The sequence below is a fragment of the Neltuma alba genome, unplaced genomic scaffold, assembly GCF_004799145.2.
Source record: "Neltuma alba isolate B1F8T4 unplaced genomic scaffold, ASM479914v2 tig00010668_pilon, whole genome shotgun sequence".
Classification (NCBI taxonomy): Eukaryota; Viridiplantae; Streptophyta; class Magnoliopsida; order Fabales; family Fabaceae; genus Neltuma; species Neltuma alba.
The window spans coordinates 55,822-80,425 of NW_021635511.1; the positions used below are offsets into that span (position 1 = coordinate 55,822).

A 24,604-nucleotide genomic window follows, 5' to 3' on the forward strand; every position below is an offset into this window, starting at 1 on the left:
TCACATCACAACAAAAAGGTCCAGGGTTTAAACTTGGAAAGAGACAATTTGTGAGAAGAAAATAACAATAGGTGACATGACACAACTTGTGGTAGTGACATGACAGAGTAAAGTAATGATGTCACTGCTAAAAGTGTATGCTTAGTAATGCAGCTGAAAGTTACAAAAGTATTAACACTCACTACGCTAAAAACTTTTGGTGGCAACAGAAGTCACCTTTTTCAATTCCTCAAATTTTAAACTCACAATTTTAACTTTATAATTTAGTCCGTCTTAGAACCTCAGTTCCTAAAAATGTAATAATGTTAAATCTGTTGAAATGTCATAAACTGTATTAAAATGATGATGTGAATTAACTAGACGACACCCAGCTCGATCTTATGTTAATAACAGGCAAAACAGAGAACAGGTCCTCAAAATGCAAAGAACAAAATGGGACTCCATGGAGTTAATGGCTCTTTAAATGAGCGACTAAACAGCTACATTTTGAGGACCAGTTTTTATCTTCTTTTATCTACACAAGACCCAGCTAAGCATCATCTACTGAATTCAAATCACCACTTAAATCTCATTTATGACAATGCAAAAGATTTTAATATCATTGTACTTCTAATGACTAATATTTTAAAACGGACTAAATTTGAAAGATTAAACCTACAAATTTAAAATTTGGGGATTGAAGTAAAACATATATCTAAATTCTAAGAAACAAATTATATTTTTCCAATCCTAAGTATAAAACTCACTTTTTAGTATAATTTGAAATTTGGGGAATGAAAACTAAAATAGTCCAAAATTCAAAGGCTAAAAATTATACTCTTCCAATCCTAAACTTTGTAATGTAATTGTAATTTTACCACAAGTAGGTCTTATATTTAAAACCAGAAAAATATTAACCTTTAATATTATATATATTTGTCAACATTCACACAAATTCTTGCGTACCCTCACATAACGTTTGAAAAAAGTAACAGAACGGCTCAAGTAAGGAAAAGAATTTTGAGTTGCAAACTAGGCCCACATTGCGTTCAAACATCAAGCACCAAGAAAAATGCTGCAACAGCCAAAAACTACGTGAGATGACAGAGTATAATAGAGTATAAATAATGGTCAAGGAAAAATGCAAGAGTACGAGATTCGCATGATGTTGAGGCAGAGAAAGGACCATTGTTTCCATGTAGGCCACATCAACCCTATTGTATATCATTCTTTTACCTTAAAATAGACGTCACTTGCCGCCATATCAGGCTAATTATAGAGAATGAATCAAACTGAGTTGATGCTCCAGCAGAGTAACACGAGGTAAGCGGAAAGAAAAACTCGAGTAGGGTCTTGCAACATGTAAGTTTTCACAGCTTATTACTGTCCAACAAACATCTAACACTCTTCCGGTTCTGGATGCTCCATTACCCTCTAATTGTATTGAACGAATAACACATGATGGGACAACATAACGAATAACACATGATGGGACAACATAATGATCTGACAAAATTATTGCCAACAGAAATCCCTTCTGAAGCGAAAACGAAAGTTGAGGCCAGCTAGTTGACAACATCAAGGACCAGCTTGCGAGACTTCAGAACTGACCACCTCAATCGACGGAAATAGGCGGCCTGAAGAAGTGCCAACGACAGTACAAAAATCCATTTGAAACCCATCTGCATTTTGTAACATTCTTGTTAAAAAATGTCGTATTCATTCATCTGGAGGAAGAAAGTACATAGAAGGTAACCAAACCAGTTTTCTCTCTTCCATTTCAGGTTCAGCAGCCCAAGCAAGGAATGTCACGACATCTTTTCCCATCTGCAGCAAAAACATCAAGGAAGAGAACAAGTTTCTGATTTCCCCCATATCCATAAATAGCACTCATAAAATCTACTAAAACAGTTCCTCAAGCTAACATACCTGGGACTCTGTGGCAGGAGTACCATCTTCATATTCAACAGCACCATCATTAAGCATTTTAGGCATGGCAATTGCTCCACCAGGAAAATAAGGATTATAATGTAATCCCTCTCTAATCTACACATTTATTTATAAAGCTAATCATAAGAAAAAATTTCAACCAAAATATCGCATGTTGGTATGGATGTAGGGGTCACTCAAAAAGTTCTATGAACATTTTATATTTAAATGGAACTAAATATAAGAGAGAGCTCATCACTCCATGGTTTACGATATGCATATGACTGATAATTGAAGTCGAGTACAGAGAATCCCACATCATGAATGCTTTACTGAATATATAATGAGAAACTTCTTTCCACCATATCTCCATATTGCTGATTTATATACCCCAAAATAGAGGAATACTATTGCATCTAAACCTAGCATTACATGGACAACTTCAGCAAAAGGACACGCCATGGAAATGATGCATAATTCAGAAATAGACTAATTAATAACAGACGAAAGGGAAAGGAGAGGGCCCTAATGACACTGCAGAAATAAACATAAGATTTCTTTTTCTTTCTTTTCTTATGGGTAGCATCAGCATTGTATTTAAATAGACAAAGTTATTTCAGCAGTTATAGTAGAATTCTGAAAGAGATCTTTAGTTAAGAATTTACCGAAACACCAGCAGGAGGATCACGATAACCAGTAAGAAGGGAAAACACATAATTTTGACCATTGTGGCGGGCCTGAAAGGACAGATATTAAGACATTTGCATACAAATATAACATAGAAATATCTTAATGGCAATACTGGTAGGAAAATGCATTACTTTGGTTATGAGACTAAGATCTGGAGGATAAGCCCCACCATTAGCAAACCTAGCAGCTGCTTCATTTGCATATGGCTGAGGAAAGCGATCGCTGAGTTTACCAGGGCGTGTAAACATCTCACCCTCATCATTAGGGCCATCAACCACTTCAATCTCAGCTGCCATAGCCTTTACCTCTTCTTCTGTATAAGCAACACCAACCAAATCACGGTATGATATCAAAGACATAGAATGGCAGGAAGCACAGACTTGTGTATAAACTTGATGACCACGACGTATCCTGCCCATGAGAAATTATTCGAAGAATTAAGAACAGTAGCACGACATGAACTTTATTATTATTATTATTATTTTAACAGGTGAGCTAATGACAAATGATACTTAATTCCAGCAACGAACCATGCAAGAGGACATCAAAGATATGGGGTAACAAAGCAAGAGGATTGACCTAAGTTGAGAAAGGTGAGAGCAATGCCCACTAAACCAAAAATGGAGGAATAAGATGAGAGCAATGCCCACTAAACCAGAAAAGAAGGAACTTGACAAGGGCCTACTACAACGAATTACAGTAATACACCCAAAAATCCATCATGGGAGTAAGTTAAAGAGGAAGCAATTTCTGTCCCAGGAAATCAAATATAAGCTTATATTGAAGGTCTGTAGTTCCAAACTTGCCAACTACCAATAATAGTAAGGAAGGAAAAGTTATAGGAGAAAGCAAAGTAGAACTCACGAAGCATGATCATATGAACTGAGGATGCCCTTGTGAGGCCATGGATAGCTTGGACAATCCAGGCCATGCTCAGCCTCATCAGCTGAAGCTGTTGTAGCAAAACTCAAAAACCCTGAGACGCTGGCTCCAATTAATGCAAGTGCTCTCAAGGACCTGCTGCCAGTAGAGCCAGCATCATCTTTTTTCGTGATGATGGATGATACCAAGGAAGAGGACTGCACAAAGTATAAAGCAACTATGAGCACATGGCGTGGCAAACCTTGTTTCGTTGGAAGAAAATATTTGAATCCTAATTAAAAAGGTTACTGAGATCTTCCAACTATACCAGTCTGCATGAGTATGTACAATATGATGACTGCATGCATTGAGAGATAACTGGAATAAAGCTCTCAGCTTTATCAACATTATCAACAGGGAAAAAATAGCAACTGAAAGATGGACACATATATCTGGCATATCCTAAACCTCCTCCTTTCCATAAAAATAATTAGAAGACTGAAAATAAATAAAGAACTGAATCTAGTGACTTAAAATTGCAAGGTGTTTAATAATGAGTCAGTTGCATTATGCATAATTACAATAAACTTGGGCAAGAAAAACAGAAAAATAGGTAATCAAGTGAGATATCCTATTAATTATCCCATACTACCCAATAGCAAAATGTCATTCAGTTAAAGAAGTATATCTGCTTTCTAGAAAAGCAATAATAATGTACTCAAGTGTGACGGGAAACCCTCCCCCAAAAGCTAGTCATTAAGGTTAAAGCAACACCCACTTAAATATTCCATACTCCCCAATATGAAATTTAGGCATTTTGTAATACGTAAGTCTCCATCAATGGCCCCTTTGGAGACATGACATCCCAATGGCTGTACCAACTTCCTCTTTGGAACCCTTCAACGATCATTCAATGGATGGAGGAATCTCACTCAAAACTAGCTATTGCAATAAGAGAACCAACCCACTTGAATACTTTATTGAGCACCCCCATACTACTCAATATGACTTAAGTATCCCATACAACATAAGTCTCCATCAAATACCAAGAGTTAGAATAATGACAAATGGCAAGCACACATGTAAGACACAATTTTTTCTGAAGAATTCGTCATGATATATCTGATCCATGCAGCTCTAGTCTACGGTCAAATGAATGAACTGCCCGGAGCTCGTATGAGAGTTGGTTTAAGCTATAAGGATGAACACAATTCTTCAAGGTAAACGGAAATAAAATTAGCCAAATCAGTTCGTATTTTGTAAGACGCAGGAAATTTTACTATTTGACTTTCCTCTTTGACCATGATCTTAACACTAGAAATGCATATCAGTTTATCAATAAAGACTATTTAGTTTCAACATAACTATGTGTTTGCAAATCATTAATAGTACAATAATGCTTTTTCTTTAACCTTTTTATGGCCATAAGTTGATGAATTCTCTATTTGGGTAGCAACTATAAAATAATAAAGCAGAATATTTTCCTCCATCAAAAGGATTAACATCGTGGTCATCCAAATGTATATCCTTAACAGTATCTTAATACTATTGGCCAATCATACAATATAAGAAAGAACAAGATGCATCACTTTGAACACCCTACATCTGAAAAGAAGAAAAAATGAAAAAAAACAGAAGGGAAAAAAAGCAAAAAAATGTTTTCTTTTATAATCTTGCATATCAACATAGCACTGTCTTTTCCCTTTTCAACGCCCACTCTTCATCTTAAACTAAGAGTGTCCCTTTGTGGGCTGCATGGGCTACAGGAACAAGAAAAAGCTGTCAAAGAGCAAAAAATAACCCGAGAAAAAGCAGAAAAGCTTACAGTAGATTGAGACTGGAGTTTTCTCCTCAATAACTGTTGAATAATACCTCCAGCCATCTCCGTCTCAGTTTGCACTGCAAAATTATTCAGAGTGAACAGAAGCTTAAAAATGAGTTAATAATAAATTCTCCAATAAGCAGAGATATAAGTAATCTAAACAAGCATAAGGGCAATGACATGGGTAGTGACCATGTAAGCATGGATAACAAATGAGTACATAAACGCTGTTCATCAGATATTATCTGCACTGGAAGATCGCAAAAATTAATAAAGCTTACAATCAAGATTTCCACGAGAAGTGCAAGGAGCGTGGGAGATTCATGAATGAAGGATTATGGCTAGACAATGTAAGAAGCAAAAATTGCTTTGAATATGCATGCATAATGGTATGTAATCTATCTGGAAAAATAGACAAGGCAGAAAAATAACACTCTGACCTTTCCCTCACGGTAAGTATCTCACTATAAGAAGAGAAAATAGCCCAAGAGAATCTTTGAAATATTGAACTCAAATTGTATTTCATTCATGTGTCAGCTAACAAGGAGGCTAACATATTTATAGAGCTAAATGACACTTGCAACAATCATGAAACAACTAAATATCCCTACATTCTCCAGATTACAATGAAAATGGAAGACATGCATAACAAAGTAGATCATGACTGACCTAATGATCCTATTATTTTGCTAATTAACTCCATAAACCTGAATAAAAGTGCATAACCTATTATTTTGCTAACATAATGATAAGATTCCTAGTAAACCTACTGCGACTTATTAGAGGCGAAATAAAAGGAATTCAGTTAAAGTCTGAATTGGTCCTTCTTGCTTTATTTCAATCAGTTAATCTCTTTTATTCAGCTTTACAGAGTCAGTTAGCAAAATATAGGATCATTAGATCAGTCATGTTCCACTTTGTTATGCATGTCTTCCATTAAACTTTAGAAATTCCATCTTGGTGTGAGGTCGCTTGTGTCCCCTTCGATACAATTCAGAATCATCATCACTGTCATCAGCAAAATGGCGATGTCTTCCTCTTCCCCAATCATTCTTAGTAGTGGCAGCTTCTAAGCTTGTCAGTCTTTCAGCTATAACCTCCAGAGTTTCAAGTTTGTAAGCTATGGCAGCAAGATGGTCTGCAGCAAAAGGATTGTCCTCCGTTTGGTTTCGAGAAGAGCGTGTCTCAACCAGGCTCTGATACCAAATTCGTATGTACTCTATCTAGAAAAATCAATAAGGCAGAAAAATAACACTCTAATCTCTTCCTCATAGTAAGTATCTCACTATAAGTAGAGAAAATAACCCAAAAGAACCTCTAAAATATTGAACTCAAATTGTATTTCACTCATATGTCAGCTAACAAGGAGGCTAACATATTTATAGAGCTAAATGACACTTGCAACAATCATAAAACAACTAAATATCCCTACATTCTCGAGATTACAATGAAAATGGAAGACGTGCATAACAAAGTGGATCATGAATGACCTAATGATCCTATTATTTTGTGTTAGTGCAGAACCCTATTTGGGCCTTTGGGCCAAGAAACCCTAGATCTAATCTAGGTTAAGTTACAACTGTTAGAGTAATCACATCTGATCTGATTATGTATTTGAATTTGATTTTATTCTCCTTGATTTTAGGTCTTTATTAGTCCTTAATCTTAGGTCATTATTATTCCTAGTATCTTGGGCTCTCTCTCTTATCATTGAGAGATCCTTTTATCTATTTATTTTGCTATACTCTTTGATTCAATTAAGTGAATAAACAGAATTATTCAGCTTTCATGGTATCAGAGCAATAATCAAATTTGACTTTGGTCTGGACGCCGATGACCAAAGTTCAGAAAGCTCATTGACTAACCCGCCGGCCTGACAACAACAACTTCAAACCCTAGCAGTCAAGCCCTATCCGATGCCAATCCAGTCTCTATCACCATCCGTCAACTGAACGGGCAGAACTATATTCAATGGGCAAGCAGCATTAGGCTGTACGTGATGGGAAAGGGAAAATTCGGCTATCTAACTAGTTCACAAAAGAAACCAGAAGCTACAGACTCCAAGTTTGCTACATGGGAAGCTACAGACTCCAAGTTTGCTACATGGGAAGCTGAGAACTCTATAGTACAGGCATGGTTAATAAATTCCATGACCACCGAAATCAGCTGCCACTTCTCTTTCTTCCACACAGCTCATGAAGTATGGGAAGTGGCCAGGGACATGTTTACGTCCCTAAAAAACAAATCTGCAATTCTGGAAATTGAAAGATTCCTCCATGACTTTAAAAAAGGTAACCTTTCAGTCACTCAATATTATACTAACTTGTTTGTTAGATGGCAGCAGTTAGATATGTATGATACTCATGAGTGGAAGTGTCCTGGAGATGCAACTCTATATGAAAAGATCAAAGAAGAAAAAAGTATCTTTAAATTCCTGCTTGGTTTAGATGCTGCATATGATGATGTGAGGGGCAGGCTCATGAATCTAGACACTCTACCCTCTCTGCGTGAAGTATTCTTCATGGTAAGAACTGAAGAAACTCAAAAAAAGCTTACCTCTAGTGACTCCAACTGTGGCAGACCAACAACCCCATGGATTGCTATTAAAAGAGACCTCTAGATAGGATGATAAACCAAAACAGGGAAAATGGTGTCACCATTATCGAAAGAAAGGCCATATAAGGGAGGTATGCTGGAAATTACATGGGAAACCAGCCAAGAAATCACGACAGGATAGCAGAGGATATGCTGGAACTGTTGACAGCACTTCAAAAAAGGAATCAGATCTGAACAGAGAAGAGGTAGAACTTCTAAAAAGAATTCCAAACAGGCATCAACCGAAAGAAAAGTCAGTATCTTCAGGATATATTGCTCATACAGGTAAAACAATCCTAGCCTTAAAAACTGATGTGAACTGCCAAGATTTATGGATTGTTGATTCTGGTGCCACTGATCACATGACTGGTAATCCTGATTTGCTGACAGATATTAGACCTTGCACATTAAATATTTCTATTCAAGTGGCTGATGGAAAAACAGTGAAGGTTATGGGCTTTGGGACTGCTTGAATAAATGAAAAATTGGTCCTCTATGATGTTTTTTATGCTCCAGAATTAAAATGCAGCTTAATTTCTGTTAGAACTATTACAAACACTCAAAGTTGTAATGTCTATTTTTCTGCCACTACATGTGTTTTTTAGGATCTGGAGTTGAGGGAGACGATTGGCATAGCTAAGATCCTAGAGGGGCTCTATTGCTTGGAAACTTGCAGCTCTCAGATGCGTGCTATTCAAGTTTGAAGACTTTCTTTGTTTTTACCAATTCCTCAAATAAAAACTTGTTGTTATGACACTATAGGTTAGGCCATCCTAATTTTCAGTACATGTTGAAACTTTTTCCTCAATTCAATAAAAACACCTTATCTTGTGAAATTTGCCAATTAGCAAAGCACACCAGATCCCCTTATAAAGGCCAGCCTCACAAATCTTCTAAACCTTTTAATTTAATACATAGTAACATTTGGGGACCTACACGTGTTAAATCATTGACAAATGCCAAGTGGTTTGTGACTTTTATTGATGACCATACACAGGTAACATGGATATATCTCATGAAAGAAAAATCTGACTTGGTGCCTACCTTTATCAATTTCCACAAAATGATCCACACCCAATTTCAAACAAACGTACACACACTAAGAAGTGATAATGGGAGAGAGTACATGGCCACTACTCTACAAACCCACCTTAAAAACCATGGAATTTCTCCACCAAACTAGCTGCATTAACACCCCACAACAAAACGGTATAGCCGAGCACAAAAATTGACACTTACTTAGAGTAACCCATGCCTTGATGCTTGCTCACAATGTTCCCAATTCGTATTGGGGTGAGGCAGTCCTCATAGACTCAACTTTCAAACTCCAATGGGTCTCACAACCAAAACCTACCCTCTCACTACCATTGCCACCCAAATGCCCTTAAAATTTTTGATTGTGTAGCTTATGTTCACCATTCAGCATGAAGCAAATTTGATCTACGAGCCATTAAATGTATTTTTCTTGGGTATTCTATTTCCCAAAAAGGCTATAAGTGTTATTCTCCTACCTTACACAAATTCTTCGTAACCATGGATGTTACCTTTAATGAGCACCAAGCCTATTATCTGAAACCACCCATTCAGGGGGAGAGTGAGAGGGAATGGGAGTTTCTTAGCCCACCAGAATCATCATAAATTATCCCTGGAAATAATTCTGCACCTTTGAACACCCATGAAAATAACTCCAGAGCTGAAACCACTCAAATACCACCTGAAACAGAACCTACTGCAGCTGATATTGCCCCCAGCTGATATTGCCCCCAACAAACCTGAAACAAGTCCTACCAGATCTCTAACCCAATCCCAGAATCATCCCGGACCTGAACTGAGTACTACTACCCCAAAAAACAGTAATGAACTTGAGGAATCTGGGGAATCAGAGGAAGAAGAGGATGAGGAGCACGAGACAGCCCAAAATCCAAGTAATGGAGATCCCTCTAGCTCAAGGCAACACCAAGAATCAAACTCAAATCCAAAACTTGATGAGCTTGGATGGCCCATTGCTCTAAAAAAAGAGGTAAGGCAGTGCACTCTTCATCCTATCAGCAATTTTATATCTTATGATAAGCTCTCCTCATGTATGAAAAGTTTTGCCACTAAAATTGATGAAGAAAAAAATTCCCCCAACATTTGAAGAGGTAGTGCAAGATCCTAGGTGGCGTGAAGCGATCAATGAAGAGCTAAATGCATTGAATAAAAATCAGACATGGATGGTTGAAAAATTACCTCAAGGTAAGAAGGCAGTGGGGTGCAACTGGGTGTTTACCATTAAATATAATGCTGATGGAACAGTAAGTAAATTCAAAGCTCGCCTAGTGGCCAAAGGATATTTACAAACACAAGGAATTGATTATCAAGAAACCTTTGCCCCTGTAGCTAAGTTGAATACAATAAGGATTTTATTATCCTTGGCAACAAATCTTGAATGGCCACTACATCAATTAGATGTGAAGAATGCTTTCCTAAATGGGGATCTTGAAGAAGAAGTATATATGAAGGTTCCTGAAGGAATTGCATAATTTGGAGACAAAGTATGGCATGTAAGCTGCACAAATCCCTCTATGGGTTAAAACAATCACCCAGAGCTTGGTTTGAATGATTCACCAAAGTCGTGAGAAGCTCAGGCTATACTCAATGCCAAGCTGATCACACTCTCTTTGTGAAACACTCCGGGTCCAAAGTTTCCATTCTAACAGTATATGTTGATATAGTGATGACAGGGAATGATTTGGAGGAAATCAAGCAACTAAAGAAAGCTTTGGCAGCTGCATTTGAAATAAAGGATCTTGGGAGCCTCAGATACTTTCTAGGAATGGAAGTGGCTCGATCAAAGGCAGGAATATCTATGTCTCAATGAAAATACACTCTTGACTTGCTTAAGAAAACAGGTACGTTGGAAGCTAAGCCATCCTCAACTCCTATGGATTCGTCTACCAGTCTAGAATACAAGGATGGGGTGCTTGTAGATACTGAAAGGTACAAAAGATTGGTCAGAAAGTTTATTTACTTGTCTCACACCCGACCAGACATAAGTTATGCTGTGGGTGTGGTAAGTCAATTTTCATCTCAACCACAAGAACAACATATGGAAGCCATATATACCATCCTAAGGCATCTAAAGATGACCCCTGGAAGAGGAATTTTCTTCACTAAGGGAACCTCTCAAGACATTGTGGTTTATACAAATGCGGATCATGGAAAAGACAAAGTGAGCTGAAGGTCTACTAGAGGATACTTTACCTTTGTGTGGGGTAACTTGGTTACTTAGAGAAGCAAGAAACAAACAATAGTATCAAGAAGCAGTGCTGAAGCTAAGCTAAGGGCTCTTGCTAATGGAGTTTGTGAGGGAATATGGCTAACCCGAGTCCTAGGAGAATTGAAAATGGATACTAACCTACCTCTCAAACTCTGGTGTGACAACAAATCAGCTCTACAAATGGTTCACAACCCAGTCCATCATGATAGGACCAAGCATGTGGACATTGACAGGCATTTTATAAAAGAAAAGATTGAAGCAAATATAATTGACCTAGTCTACATAAGGTCAAATCTTCAAGTGGCAGATATTCTTACAAAGCCTCTAGACAGAAGCAAGTTTGAGTTCTTCAGAGGCAAGCTTGGCATGTACGACATCTACTTGCCAGCTCGAGAGGGAGTGTTAGTGCAGAACCCTATTTGGGCCTTTGGGCCAAGAAACCCTAGATCTAATCTAGGTTAAATTATAGTTGTTAGAATAATCAAATCTATCTGATTAGGTATTTGAATTTGATTTTATTCTCCTTGATTTTAGGTTTTATTAGTCCTTAATCTTAGGTCATTATTATTCCTAGTATCTTGGACTCTCTCTCCTATCATTGAGAGATCCTTTTATCTATTTATTCTGCTGTACTCTTTGATTCAATTAAGTGAATAAATAGAATTATTCAGCTTTCATTTTGCTAACTGACTCCATAACCCTGAATAAAAGAGATTAACTAATCTAAACAAAGCAAGAAGGACCAAGTCAGACTTTAACTGAATTCCTTTTGTTTCGCCTCTGATAAGTCATAGTGAGTTTACTAGGAATCTTATCACATCGTTAACACATAACAAATATAAAACAAACAAATAATACAAAACTGACAGGAATATTGTAGAAGAAAGATGAAAGAGAGAGATGGAATAGAGAAGAGAATAGAAGAGAAACTAAAATCATACTCAATAATTCAAGGAATCAAAACAGAGAATAAGACTAATGATTGCCCTTATTCATAAGTGATGGATAAATCCAAATCCTCATAAAATATCTAATTAAAATCCTTAAACATCTAATCCGAATCCAATCCTAATATCTAATAATATCAATCCTAGTATCTCATAATATCAATCCTAATATATCAAAACATTTAATCTTAATCCTAATTAGATACTCTAGCCCTTTTAATAAAATTATAAAATGACTTAACTACCTTAACGATTTATTTACAAATTACACATCAGAAACACCTTAGAGCCTCAAATTTTAATTCCCAGGATTGTATGTTCCTTGAAAATTTAATATCAATTTATAAACAGAAAGCACAAAGAAAACAGGAGCTGCTAAGTAATGAACCTTATAAGTCTAAGTTGTTAAGACCAACGATTTAGAGTCAAAGGTCTAGAATCCAGCAATAAGAAGTTAAAACAGAAGACCATAAAAGTGAAGGATCAAATGCTTTTCAAGAATGCATTTCAAAACGAAAGGGGAATGAAGAGTTAGGATAACTCGTCAGCCCCCGTATAAAAAATTGTCATGCAAGAAATTGAGCAGGGTCGCTTCCACTCAGGCATTGTAACTAAAAGGAGTAGATCATGATTTTACTATCATGAAATGATTATGTATATCCAGAAGATAATATTTTTTTGGTATATTTCGCAAAGCATTCTTTCAAGAGCAGATAACACAATCAGCTTTACAGAAGACTTCATGTTTTCACGTAGTTCATGCTAAAGATGATGAACACTGGTAATAATAAATTTCATCAATTTTACCCTCGACATTAAAGAACATTTTCTTATTCCTGCAGAGGGTAAAAAGTCAGTAGAAAGTTGAATGCTTTACTGTTCACAGAAAGACATCCAAATATACACGCCTCTAAGACTTAGTAGCAGCATCACTGTCAAAATTTTTCAGAGCTTCTTATGCAAGTGACCATATAGATGAAAAAGCCAATCTTCCTAACCGCGCCATAAAATAAATTTAAAATAAAATAGTCCCGCTGTCAATCCATATTCCAGGCACAGGCACAACATGATGGATTTCAGGCATTTCAGTTCCGCATATCTGGCTAAACATACACATACAACAAATACAAGAGGGATAGCAAGAGAGGGTCGATGAATTAAACACTAAATATAACAAGCTCGAGTATCAAGCAATGTCTCCAACACAATCACGCTTAATTTAAATCGGTCACCCAATTTTCCGAGGATATATTGGAAAAGCATAAACTTGGGATTATGACAAAGTCCCAGGCTTCCACAGGAAGGGATGCGAATCGAGATATCCGTGCATGATTCATAGCTCAACCATATACATTCACAATATAAATTACCAAAATAGGAGAATACAGAATTCCAAAGCAGTTCACAGATCCGAGGAGGTGGGAAAATGGAAGAGAGGGGAAGGAAAAAAGACTCACCAAAGGAAGGAGATAAATCCGAAGACGAAGCTTAATTGAGCTCGCGTGATCAAATGCACAGAGGCAGGTCTGAGAATAATGAAGAGGGGAAAGAAAGAATCCGGAGGATGAGCAGCAGCGCTACTGATGCAGGAGGAGGATGAGACACAACGCACCAATTCTGGCCACGAGAATTACTGGGCTTTCGGGTTTGTTGATGGGCTTCGTGTGCATCAGGTATTAGGGATGTTTGGTAACCCTCAAAAGTCCTTCTCAGAAGCATTTTTTCGTAAAACGAGACAAACCTCTATATATTTACTTTTTAAACCGTAAAAACACTTCTGAAACCATGGTTTGGTTTCCATCTAAACATCTCCTAAAATAAACTCGACCAAAAAGGGGGTTCGTCTCCTCTCCCACTGAACTGATACCTAGAATCTTCTCTATGTGAAGCATAGGATGACACATCAAAATAATTGATACAACTGAAAAATAATTTATAATATTCTTTCTTTTTTATTGTAAAGAAAATTCATCTTTCGTTATTAATTTTTGAAAATATGATTTTTCTTATATATGATTTGGACAATAAAATATAAGATTTAAGGATCTAATGTCAATGGTTTTACTAAATATTGATTTCATATAAAAAATTTTTTAGTAAAACTACCTACAATGTTATTCTCCCTGATAAAACATCAATGTTCAGTTCCAAAGAAATGTGAAAAGTGCAGCCACAATTATTGTGTCATTAAAATAATTAAATGGGAAAATTTCAATTTAGGACCGCAGATGGGAATAAATTTCAAACAACCTCCAAAAAATTCTGAAATTTCAATAAAGGATTCTGAAATTTCACTGAAAGACCCGGGGACAAACTGAAATTAATTAATAAACCCATTTTACTGAAATGCCCTACGAAATGACTTGTGCTGAAAAGGAAGAAAAAAAAAAGGGAAAAAGGAGAAGTTGGCACCAATTGTTCCTATACCCATGCAGTAATAAAGGGAGGTGATCGACGAGAATGAGCTGAGAAAATGCAGTGGGTGATGGTCAGTCTGAAATTGCATCCGTCGGCGGTCTGTGGAAGGTCACGGTCAATGTTGTTGAAGTGAGAGAAACCGTAACTGTGGCTTACGGTGTGGCGTCGTGATCATGTGTGGTGCTTGGTGTGTGAGGTTAAAAACAAAATTTCCAAATTTTCGTTTTGTTGAGCTGACTTGTTGAGCACAGTTAGATTGTGGTGGCTGAATAATGTAGAAATAAGTATTTAAATGCATAGGTAAGTAGGTAGTGAGAGGGAGAAATCTGATGGTGCTTTAAATTTTAGAAAGAGACTGTTATTGTCTTGTTCTTTAATGTTGATAAACAAGAAGTGTTAGTGATTTTTGATAAGTGGGTGAGAATGGGTGAACACTTATCGTAATGCGTGGTTGAAGGAACTTAGAGGCGGATGAAAGGGAAATAGGTGTATGTGCTGAAATGGGTAATGTGAAAGGTAAAAGTGTAGAGAAATAATAACTTGAAGTTGTGAAAATATGTATTCGGATTGTGAGGTGGCAAATTGGAGTAGTATAGGAAAATGGCAATTTAATGTTATGAGAACCCGTATTTCTATTGTCAAATTGCAAATTCCTGTTGTTAACGTATACTATCTATTATTGTTGATAGGTGATTGAAATTAAAAGTTGAATGATATGCAGCAACAGATTATAAATTGCTATTAATAGTAGGAAACAATTATTTTGCTTCTTCTATATGGGAGGGGAATTTGTGAAGACCCCAAAAAATTGATATATGAAGGGGGTATTGTAAGTGAAAGATTGATCACAAAATAGATTATATACGAAGAACTACAAAGAATGGCAGGAGATGATGTTTGGCCAGGGAGTGGTCAATATAAAATGAAGTACATAGTTAGTGTCACATCCAGTAATATGACATTTAGGAATAGGGATATTCCTAAATAATTAAGGGTCAAAAATGACAAGGAGAAATAAAAAAATTTTGGTGGAAAATAATTATTATAATTTTCCAAGCCAATTATGAAAAGTTTGACTAATTAAGGAAAATTGTCAAGAATAATTATGAAAAATATTTCCAAGTCTTAGAAAATTAAGGAAAAATAAGGAAAATGTTCCTTGAGAATTATATGGGATTATAAAATTGGTTTTATGACCAAATTGCCCTTAGAGAAATTACAAAGGAATTTAAGGACGATTATAAGAGATTATGAAATTAAAAAAAGACCCTCAAGTATTTAAGATTTTTCTCAATTCCTCTTAAAAGTGAAAAAAAATCACTAAAGAAAAAGAAATTAGTTTTCCTTTTTATTTAATTATTGGGAAATTAAATTTGAGAGAAAGAGGGCAATTTGGGAAGATAAAAATGAGGACAATAATTTATGGATCTGACAGAAAATAATTACAGAGGCTAGAGCATTGTAATTATAGAAAAGAAGTTAAACCTGGAATAAAAGTGCACCGATAAAGCAAGAAGCAGAGTCTTGCATTTTACTTGGCCCACAAGTTGCCACTTGTCAAGCCTTTAATGGATGGTAATTAAAGCTTTCCAAATGTCAAGCTACCAATGGAGACGATCTTGACTTTGGAATTTAATTACATTATGATTTAAGTTGATTAAGAGAGAGGATTAAGACTAAGTAGGCTTTTGACACATGGCATAACATTAATGATAGTTGGTGGGATTTTTTGTGTGCATTGAATGAGCTCATCCTTCCCCCTAAATCTAATCAATGTTTCGGCCAAGCAAGAAGAAAAGGGAAAAGAGAGAGCTTGAAGGGAAATCAAGCATATTTGATCTTCCAACTAAGATCCAAGCTTAGTAAGTTGTCTTAAGATGTTCCTTGCTTTGTTTTATTGCTTTGTATGGTTGAAATTTCTGGTTTTCCCTCTTCATTTGGAGCTGGCCAAAATGCTTATGGGGTAAGGGAGGAAGTTTTATGGTTCAATCTTGCTAGAACACTTCAAAGTATGGTAGATCCTAGTAGTTACAAGTGGTTGAAGGTTGATTTTGGAGTGTTTCCTTGGTTGTGTTGCTTGAGACCCATTTCGTCCAAGGCAAGATCTAAACCTTAGGATGAGTTTTTCAAAGTTTTGAGGCTTCCATTGTGCTCAAAATAGAAAATAGTGTAGGATAAACCTAAAGAACAAGTGTTGGAAGCCATAGAATCAAAGTTGAAATTTTTGGATAAGGAACCCTAATGGTTTGGTCAAGCTAAAACTGAAAGGAGGAAATTTATTTTGTTAAATCCAAGTAGATATTTGGAATCTACATGAAAAATTATGTAGGAATGAGTCAAGAGGGAATTTTTAGGGTTAAAGGAAATAAACTCTAAAAATTCAAGAATAAAGATTGAAGCTTTAAAGGGTTTAGGAATTACTTGATTTATGTTGTTGATTTTTATGAGGAATGGTTGATGATTCTTACTGCCCTTTTTGTGGATTGCCATACTAGGGTTTGGCATTTGTGGAAGCAAGAAAGAAGAACAAGAAAATCAAAGAGCATTGGATTAAGGTAGTAAGATTTAATTGAGCTTAATGTTGAGTGTTGCATTGATTGCTATGCAATTTCATGTGCTATTATGTGGTCGAACTAAATGATGATGATGATGATGATTGTGTAGCTATACTCCTTGCTTAATGTGCCTTGGCTATTGCATGTTAGACTGCTACATGTATGTGGTAAAGTAGTTCCCTATTAATCGCAAAAGGTTGAAATGCTTGTAATTGATGCATGTTAATGTTTTGGTTGACTGATCTTGCTACTGGGATTTCTTAAAATCTCATCCCTAAATATAATCTAACATTTAGGGCCTGAAACTCGCAAGAGCAAGCTACAGATTGGAGGCTAAATTATAGTATCACACCATAAAAATTTCGTGGACATTTGGTTATGTATAAATATCAATGATTGGTGCTGTAATTCCTAAGCAGGACGTCAGTTTAGAGCCACGTTTAATTTAGTTACCGAATGAATTCCTACACAAAATTTGGTATACTTAAATTTCACATCCTGAGCTTCAAATTGATATGTAGCACGTTAAAAATGGCCAACTACACGATTTTAAATGATTTTTCAAAGTTAAGGTTCAGAATCTGGAAAAAGGATTTTTGCCAAATGGACAAAGGTGAATTTCACAAAAACCTGATACTTTTTGCAATGGAATTTGTTCATAAGCTTATTTTTCCTTGAAAGAGGATTCAAGGAGCTTTTTATAGAATTTTTAACCACTCCATTTCGATTTTTCTAGATTAAGTTATGAATATTTGAAGTTGGACCAGAGAACTGGATTTTTACCCGATAAACAGTAAAAATCCGAAAATCAGCATTTTTTTAAAATAGATTTTGAGCCCAAGACCATTCAAGATGATCTAAAATGGTTTTAATTAAACCCTAAGTGGATCTGATAGTAAGGTGCAAGAGTTAGATTTGACACGAGAACATTTTTGGACCTTGTCGATGATATTGGAGTTGGCCAATTAATTGAGTACAATGATAATAGTGGGTATGTTTATATATGCAACAATGAAAAAAACTTGAGACAAACGTCACAGTTGGACAGTGCACAAGAGTAAGTTGTTTTTAATTAGAATTATTTAGATTTTGGTATAATTTTCTAAAATTGAATTGCAAAACTCACAATTTGTATTTGTGTATACAGGATCAATGATTTGGTTGGGCCTTCTTTTGTAAGGTTGATGTCTCCAACTGTATTTGATCTAGACATGAATAACTTGAACACATCTTCAGCAAAAAGTGTGGTAACACCAATAGGGATTGAGAGAGGGGAAAGACCGTCAAACATTGAAAGTCTAGGTGTGAAAATTTTGTCAACCCCAATGCCAGTGATGAATTCTGCAAAGTGGACAGATTTGTTTATATCAAAAGGTCAAACATCTGTTAATGCTACATATGTCAAAGAATCATTATATAAGTATAGCCTTGCACAGAAGTTTGGATACTGATTTGTGAAGAATGATAAGCATAAGATTATTGTCAAGTGCTGTGTGGATGGTTGTCTATAGGAGGTTTCAACATATAGTGTAGACAAGAAGAATGCATTCCTAGTTGTAAGAAGATTTAATGATGAACACCTACACTATGCGCAAGACAACTTAGTTGTTCCCCACAAGAAGAAGTGCAAACTTATTTCAGGAGTGATTGTAGATGAGTTGAGTTCTAGCACAAACAAATGTCCCAACGACATTAGACGGGATCTAGAGAGAGAGTATGGTTTGAGCATTAACTACCAACAAGTATACAAGCTGAAAGAGAAAGCATTGGTGCAGATTCATGGTCGTCTAGAGGATTCTTATACTTTAATCCCTTAGATATGTGAAAGGCTAAAACAAACTGATCCAAAGGCTATAGCAGTGGGTTGTATCATCAGATAATAGATTTTAAGCTGTATTTATTGTGTATGACTGCTGTATAAAAGGGTTTTTAGAAGGTGCTAGACCTTTATTATATGTGGATAGATGCCACTTAAGTGGCCCGTACAAAGGGACTTTGTTAGGAGCACAAGCATATGATGCAGATAATGAGTTATTTCCACTTGCATATACAATTGTGGGGGGTAAGACTTTCGAAGAGTGGGCATGATTTTTGGGTAACATGAAGGATATTACTAGATTATTGCAATTAGTAATAGTTTCGGATAGGCACAACTCAATCAAAAGTGCAGTGCAAGCTATGTTTGGAGGAGATCGGCATGCTTTTTGTTATCGTCATTTGAAAGAGAATTACAATGATGAGTTCTTAAAAATAACCATGGGAAAGAGGAAGACTAATGGACAAACAAAGAAAGTTGCTCTGAAATTACTTGATTCAATTACATATGCAAGACTTGATAGGGACTTTGATCGTAGTATGGAGAAGCTAATGGGATTTTGTCTAAAATTGAGAGAATGGCTACAAAGAAATAGAGACATTGAGAATTAGGCACAAAGCAAATTTCCTTATAAGAGGTGGGACAATATCACTACAAACTTGGTTGAATCCTTCAATGCTTGGCTAGTTCGTGAGAGAAAGCACAACATTGCTGTATTGATACATGAGCATAGGGAAAAATTAGCACATAAGATGTATAACAGCAAACTGGTGATGAGGAATTGGACCAATGGTGTCAAACCTAATATAGAGAAAAAAATTGATGGATCATGTGGCTAGATCAGAAAGAATGGATGTACAAGATTATGGAATGAACACATTTAGGGTCAGGTGGGGAAACATAGATGTGTGAGTAAATCTAATATTACGTGAATACAATTGCAAAGGTTGGCAGATGTCAAGACTGCCATGCCCACATGCATGTATTGCAATCAAGAAGGTATATGGTAATAGATATGCATATGTGGATGATTGGTTTTTACTCTCAACTCAAGAAAAAATTTATGATAGACTATAATCCCAGTTGAGACACACGACATTCCTAGGCCAGATTCCCTTTGGTATGAAGAATACTCGTCAACTATCTTTTTACAACCACCATTGAGTACTCGCCATTTTGAAAGGCCTAGGGTTAGGAGGATTGAGTAACAATTTCAGGATAAGAAAGTGTATCATTATTCAAGATGTGGTGAAGGTAGTCACACTAGAAAGACTTACAGCAACCCAAACCTTGTGTGACTTTATTGTTGATAGGGAAATTTTTTTGGTTTAATATACAGCTACTTTTGTCCATAAATAAACCCTAATATGTAATTTTCTGGATAGGTTGGGGAAGTAGCTAAGATAACCTATTTAGTATTTTTAGTGGTGGGTTGGAATATATTTTGTATAGTGACATAATAGTTGAAATATTTTAGGATGGTACTTGACGATAAGGTATCCCAAGTATTGCACTAAAATTGTATGGTATCACTGTAATTGTATGAAAGATGTTGCCAACTTGTGAATAGACATATTTCTGTTGTTAGATAATCTATTCCTGTTGCAAATTCTCTAATTTCTTGTTAACTACACATAATGGTAGATAATTCCTTAACCCTAGTTCAATCCCTGAATGGAACTTGCGAAAACACGAGTGCCAGTTGTTAATAACCTAAATCCCGTTGCTAATTGTCTAACCCCAGTTGTGAATGCACAAGACAGTAGATAGAAAATGAACTATGTGGAAAATGGCTGTTGGCAAAACACAAGTGCTAGTTGTTAATAACTTAAATCCCGTTGCAAATTGGTTAACCCCAGTTGTGAACGCAGAGGACGGAGTAGAGAGAAAGAGGTTATTTGGGGAATAAGGGTGTTGCAAAAACACCAGTTCCAGTTGTAACTAACCTTAATCCAATTGCAAATTTTCTAACCCCCATTGTGAACACATGGGACAGACTAGATAGAAAATGGTTATATATGGAAAACATGTATCACAAAAACACTAGTTCCAGTTGTTAATTAACTAAATCTAGTTGCAAATTTTCTAACCCCTATTGTGCACGCACAAGACAACCTAGATAGAAAATGGTTATATATGGAAAACAGGTGTTGCAAAAATACTAGTTTCAATTGTTAATTACTTAAATCTAGTTGCAAAGTTGCTAACCCTCGTAGTGAACACACAGGACTAACTACATTGGAAGTTTATACGTAAAAAATGGGTATTGTGAAAACACGAGTCCTTATTATACATTATTTAATTCCTGTCGCAAATTGTGTCAAGCTAAGTGTTAACGCACATGACATTGCCTAGCTTGATGGTTGTTATACCAGGGGAAACCCACTTGCAAAAATAGGAATCCCTGTGGTAAACTGAGCTATTATTGTTGCAAAATCCCTAATTCCAGTAGTCAAGATTGTCAATGAAAGTGTGATATTTATGAGGGAAAATATAATGCCATTACTAGACATGTATTAAACACATTATACATAGTTATTGTTACAAAGAAAATGAAATTATGGATAATCCTTATATCGTAAATTTTGACACATCTTATTGTTGTCCAAAAGACATATTGAGTAGACAACTTTGCCTTCAATTTACTCTCTGTTGTGTCTGTATCTATGAAAGTAGTTCCATAATAGCTGCTGACCATGTATTTCTTAGATAAGTAACGAGCCACCACAGCAACTTTGCCCTTATGGAACTAAGTTCTTCCTGTTGCATAACATAAACAAGCATCAAACAAGGGACATAGTGGAGTAGATGGTTGAGATCTAAAAATAACACATTCATAGATAAACACTTAATCAACTCATACTTTTATATAATGAGGAATAATATATTCAATCCCATCTTTCTCTTCTGTGTAGGGCCACTCTCTCAGATATGTGATGACATGAATCCCACAATCATCACTAGAGAATTGACAAACTACACTATTAGGTTGTATTAATAATAGGAAATGCAGCACATAAACATTATTGAAAACTCACGTGTTCTGATGGAGATTAACAATAAGGTATAAGATGTCATTGCTGTCATTTGGGTTACTTAATGACTCCAAATCAAAATTAACTCTCTTTAGTATGTCAATAAAATGTGCCCGCTAGACAACAAAAAATAACTATCAAATAATGGTTTTACTCAACGGTGACAAATATCATTAAGAATGATTAAACTAACACAAAATTGAGCCATCATGCACAGGCCTTTGTCTTTAGGATCAATTTTTCTCTTCTTTTGCTTTTTCTTGTTATTCATAGCCTCATCACCACCATGCAAGGAGTCCAAGACATAAAACCTCAACATCCTTGGTTCAAACACAAAGCAGAACCAGTGCATAGAAAATATGACTGGTGCAAAGAGATAGTCGCATCTCCTAAATTGTAGCCTAGGTGTTCTGGCAGTAGTTCTTTGAGGTGTTTCTCCACCTCCCACAATCTCTATTATAACACCATTCTTGTCTATGACAGCTAATATTGGACACCATGATGTTGTTAAAATATGAACTTTCATTGCAAATACTCTAATTCTTATTGTGTAAATGCAAATTGTACTTGTCATAGGACAATACAATTCAATGCATTCTCACAGGCACATGTAGACCATCAAGTTGTTAATATCTGAACTTTCATTGTAAATACTCTAGTTCGGTGTGCAAATTTCCAAATTGTTGTTGTCACAAGACAATGTAATCCAATGCATTCTCAGACATATACAGACCATGAAGTTGTTAATATCTAAACTTTCATTGTAAATACTTTAGTTCCGTGTGCAAATTTCCAAATTGTTGTTTTCATAGGATAATGTAGTTCAATGCATTCTCAGAGAAAAACTAGCTAACACTAACCATGAAATACACTAACCATGAAATCAACATCAAATATGTGCATCTTCACCACATAAGCTTATTCCTTATGTTCGCCATTCATAATATGGGCAATCAATGACATTATCTACACATTTATGCGACATGAAAATTATGATTGATTCATAGTATATGCCTATACAAATCTAATTCAGCATTGCACATACCCGATTGCTTATCCATTACCTTAGACTAAGGACATATAAGTCTTGTCGTGTTGCATAATGGCCAAACATGTCTACCAAAACCCTGCACATTACACATGGAAGTAAAATTAGTGTAGTGCTATTATTCACATCACAGAAACAACTCCAACCACTCTTATACTTACTATCCAGCCTCTTCTTGTGGACACCAATCACAACAAACTTTATAAAATGCTTCCTTCTCATTGACTTTGACCTTTCTCAGATACGTGGCTTGGTATGTTGACTTTACAGCCAATTTATAATGTATTTTTGACCTTCTTATGGGTAGTTGCACTACTTTTTGTTTTCTCTCCCCTTTATCAACTTCTTTTTTTTTCCAGGTTCTTCATCTTTTTGTTTTGCTTCATTTTCATCTTTATCTTCTTCTAATTATTTTTCTTCATCCTTTTTTTTTTCATCATCTTGTTGTTTACCTTTTTCTTCATCCTCCTCTTCTTCTTTATCTTTTTCTTCCTCCTCATCTTCTTCTCCAGCTTCATCATGTTTTTTCTCTTTTTCTTCATCTATATCTTCTTCTTCCTGTTCTTTTTCTTCATCTTCATTCTTACCTTCTCCTACCTTTATAGCATCTTTTCCCTTCTTTTTCTTCAAGGGTGCATTATTTCTTCTTCATCTTCTCCTTCTTCTTTTTCTTTATCTTCATTTTCACCTTCTCCCACCTCTGCAACATGCATTCCTTTATCTCCCCCCTAGCAGGCCTTTTGCTTTCTGACCGGATCAATTCTTCCAAAACAAAACTTTTAAGTTTTTCCATCTCACTATTTAATTTATTGTTGAATTTCAGCCAAAATTCCTGAATGTCCTACATATTTAAAAGTTTGTCAGAAAAGTTACATTCACTGTCAGCAAATCAGACTAATATATTAGTACTACTTACTAGGTCTTGGAAACTTGTCCCCCCGGCTGTGTTGCTGACTTTACTTTTGTAGTATTGCAGCCATGCAAGATGCCACATTTATTTCCCTTTTCTACTTTAATCCTCTCCTTCACGGTGTTATCATCCTAATACTTCATTACATGAGGTGATTTCGATACAGCATTCCCTAGTGGGAACCTTTGCAAGAAGTAAAGCTGAAAAAGAAAAACATAACAAGTTATTAATTAGAGAAGGCAATACGGGAACAACTTAATTAGTGAAATCCTCCATTTAATTATGCAGACAAGTACCAGTAACAAATACATATAGCTTCCAATAACTTTTGAGCCTTCAGTTTTTCCTTCTTTGCTGCCCATGTTATACCATTGTATTTCATCACTAACTTCATCAAGCACAAATGTTGCCCGATCAAATTCTGCCCACTTATTCTCTATGCAGGCCATTACTTTCAACACTTTCTCACTAACACTTGCACTCCTGGTAGGATAAAGAAAAGTTCCCAATGTAAAGAGAACAAAATAGAACTCAAACACTCCATCATCTTCCTCACTCATTAGCTTTTCCCCAACTTCAACATATGTCAATGGCATATATTTCCTTTTCAGCTCCTTCACTTCATCTTTGAAGCCATCTAACTTCACTCTTAAACCTTTATCCTATAACCCTATTAGCACTTTCACATCTTTTGGTGTTACTGTCAATGTCTTCCCCCTGATGGTTAGTTGTTTTGTATG

The 24,604-nt window shown here is 35.9% G+C and overlaps 1 protein-coding gene across 1 annotated transcript; it reads right to left on the reverse strand.

Annotated features, from left to right (window-relative positions):
• Positions 1-811: 811 nt before the first annotated feature.
• On the reverse strand, positions 812-13,687 carry LOC114758084 (cytochrome c1-2, heme protein, mitochondrial). Its single transcript, XM_028947102.1, has 8 exons — positions 13,540-13,687; positions 5,285-5,358; positions 3,463-3,677; positions 2,730-3,009; positions 2,574-2,645; positions 1,909-2,025; positions 1,741-1,806; positions 812-1,661 (listed from the first exon to the last, which is right to left on the reverse strand). Exons 2-8 carry the CDS (start codon positions 5,339-5,341, stop codon positions 1,545-1,547), a joined length of 924 nt encoding a protein of 307 aa, XP_028802935.1. The 5' UTR covers positions 5,342-5,358; positions 13,540-13,687; the 3' UTR covers positions 812-1,544.
• Positions 13,688-24,604: the final 10,917 nt, after the last annotated feature.

What these genes read in the sequence shown, in the direction of transcription:
- LOC114758084 (XM_028947102.1), bottom strand. Translation starts at nt 5,341, where the DNA reads ATGGCTGGAGGTATTATTCAACAGTTATTGAGGAGAAAACTCCAGTCT. An exon ending in AACTCCAGTCTCAATCTACT is followed by an intron (nt 3,678 to 5,284) that starts GTAAGCTTTTCT and finishes TACTTTGTGCAG; the next exon opens with TCCTCTTCCTTGGTATCATC. An exon ending in ATCTTAGTCTCATAACCAAA is followed by an intron (nt 2,646 to 2,729) that starts GTAATGCATTTT and finishes CTGTCCTTTCAG; the next exon opens with GCCCGCCACAATGGTCAAAA.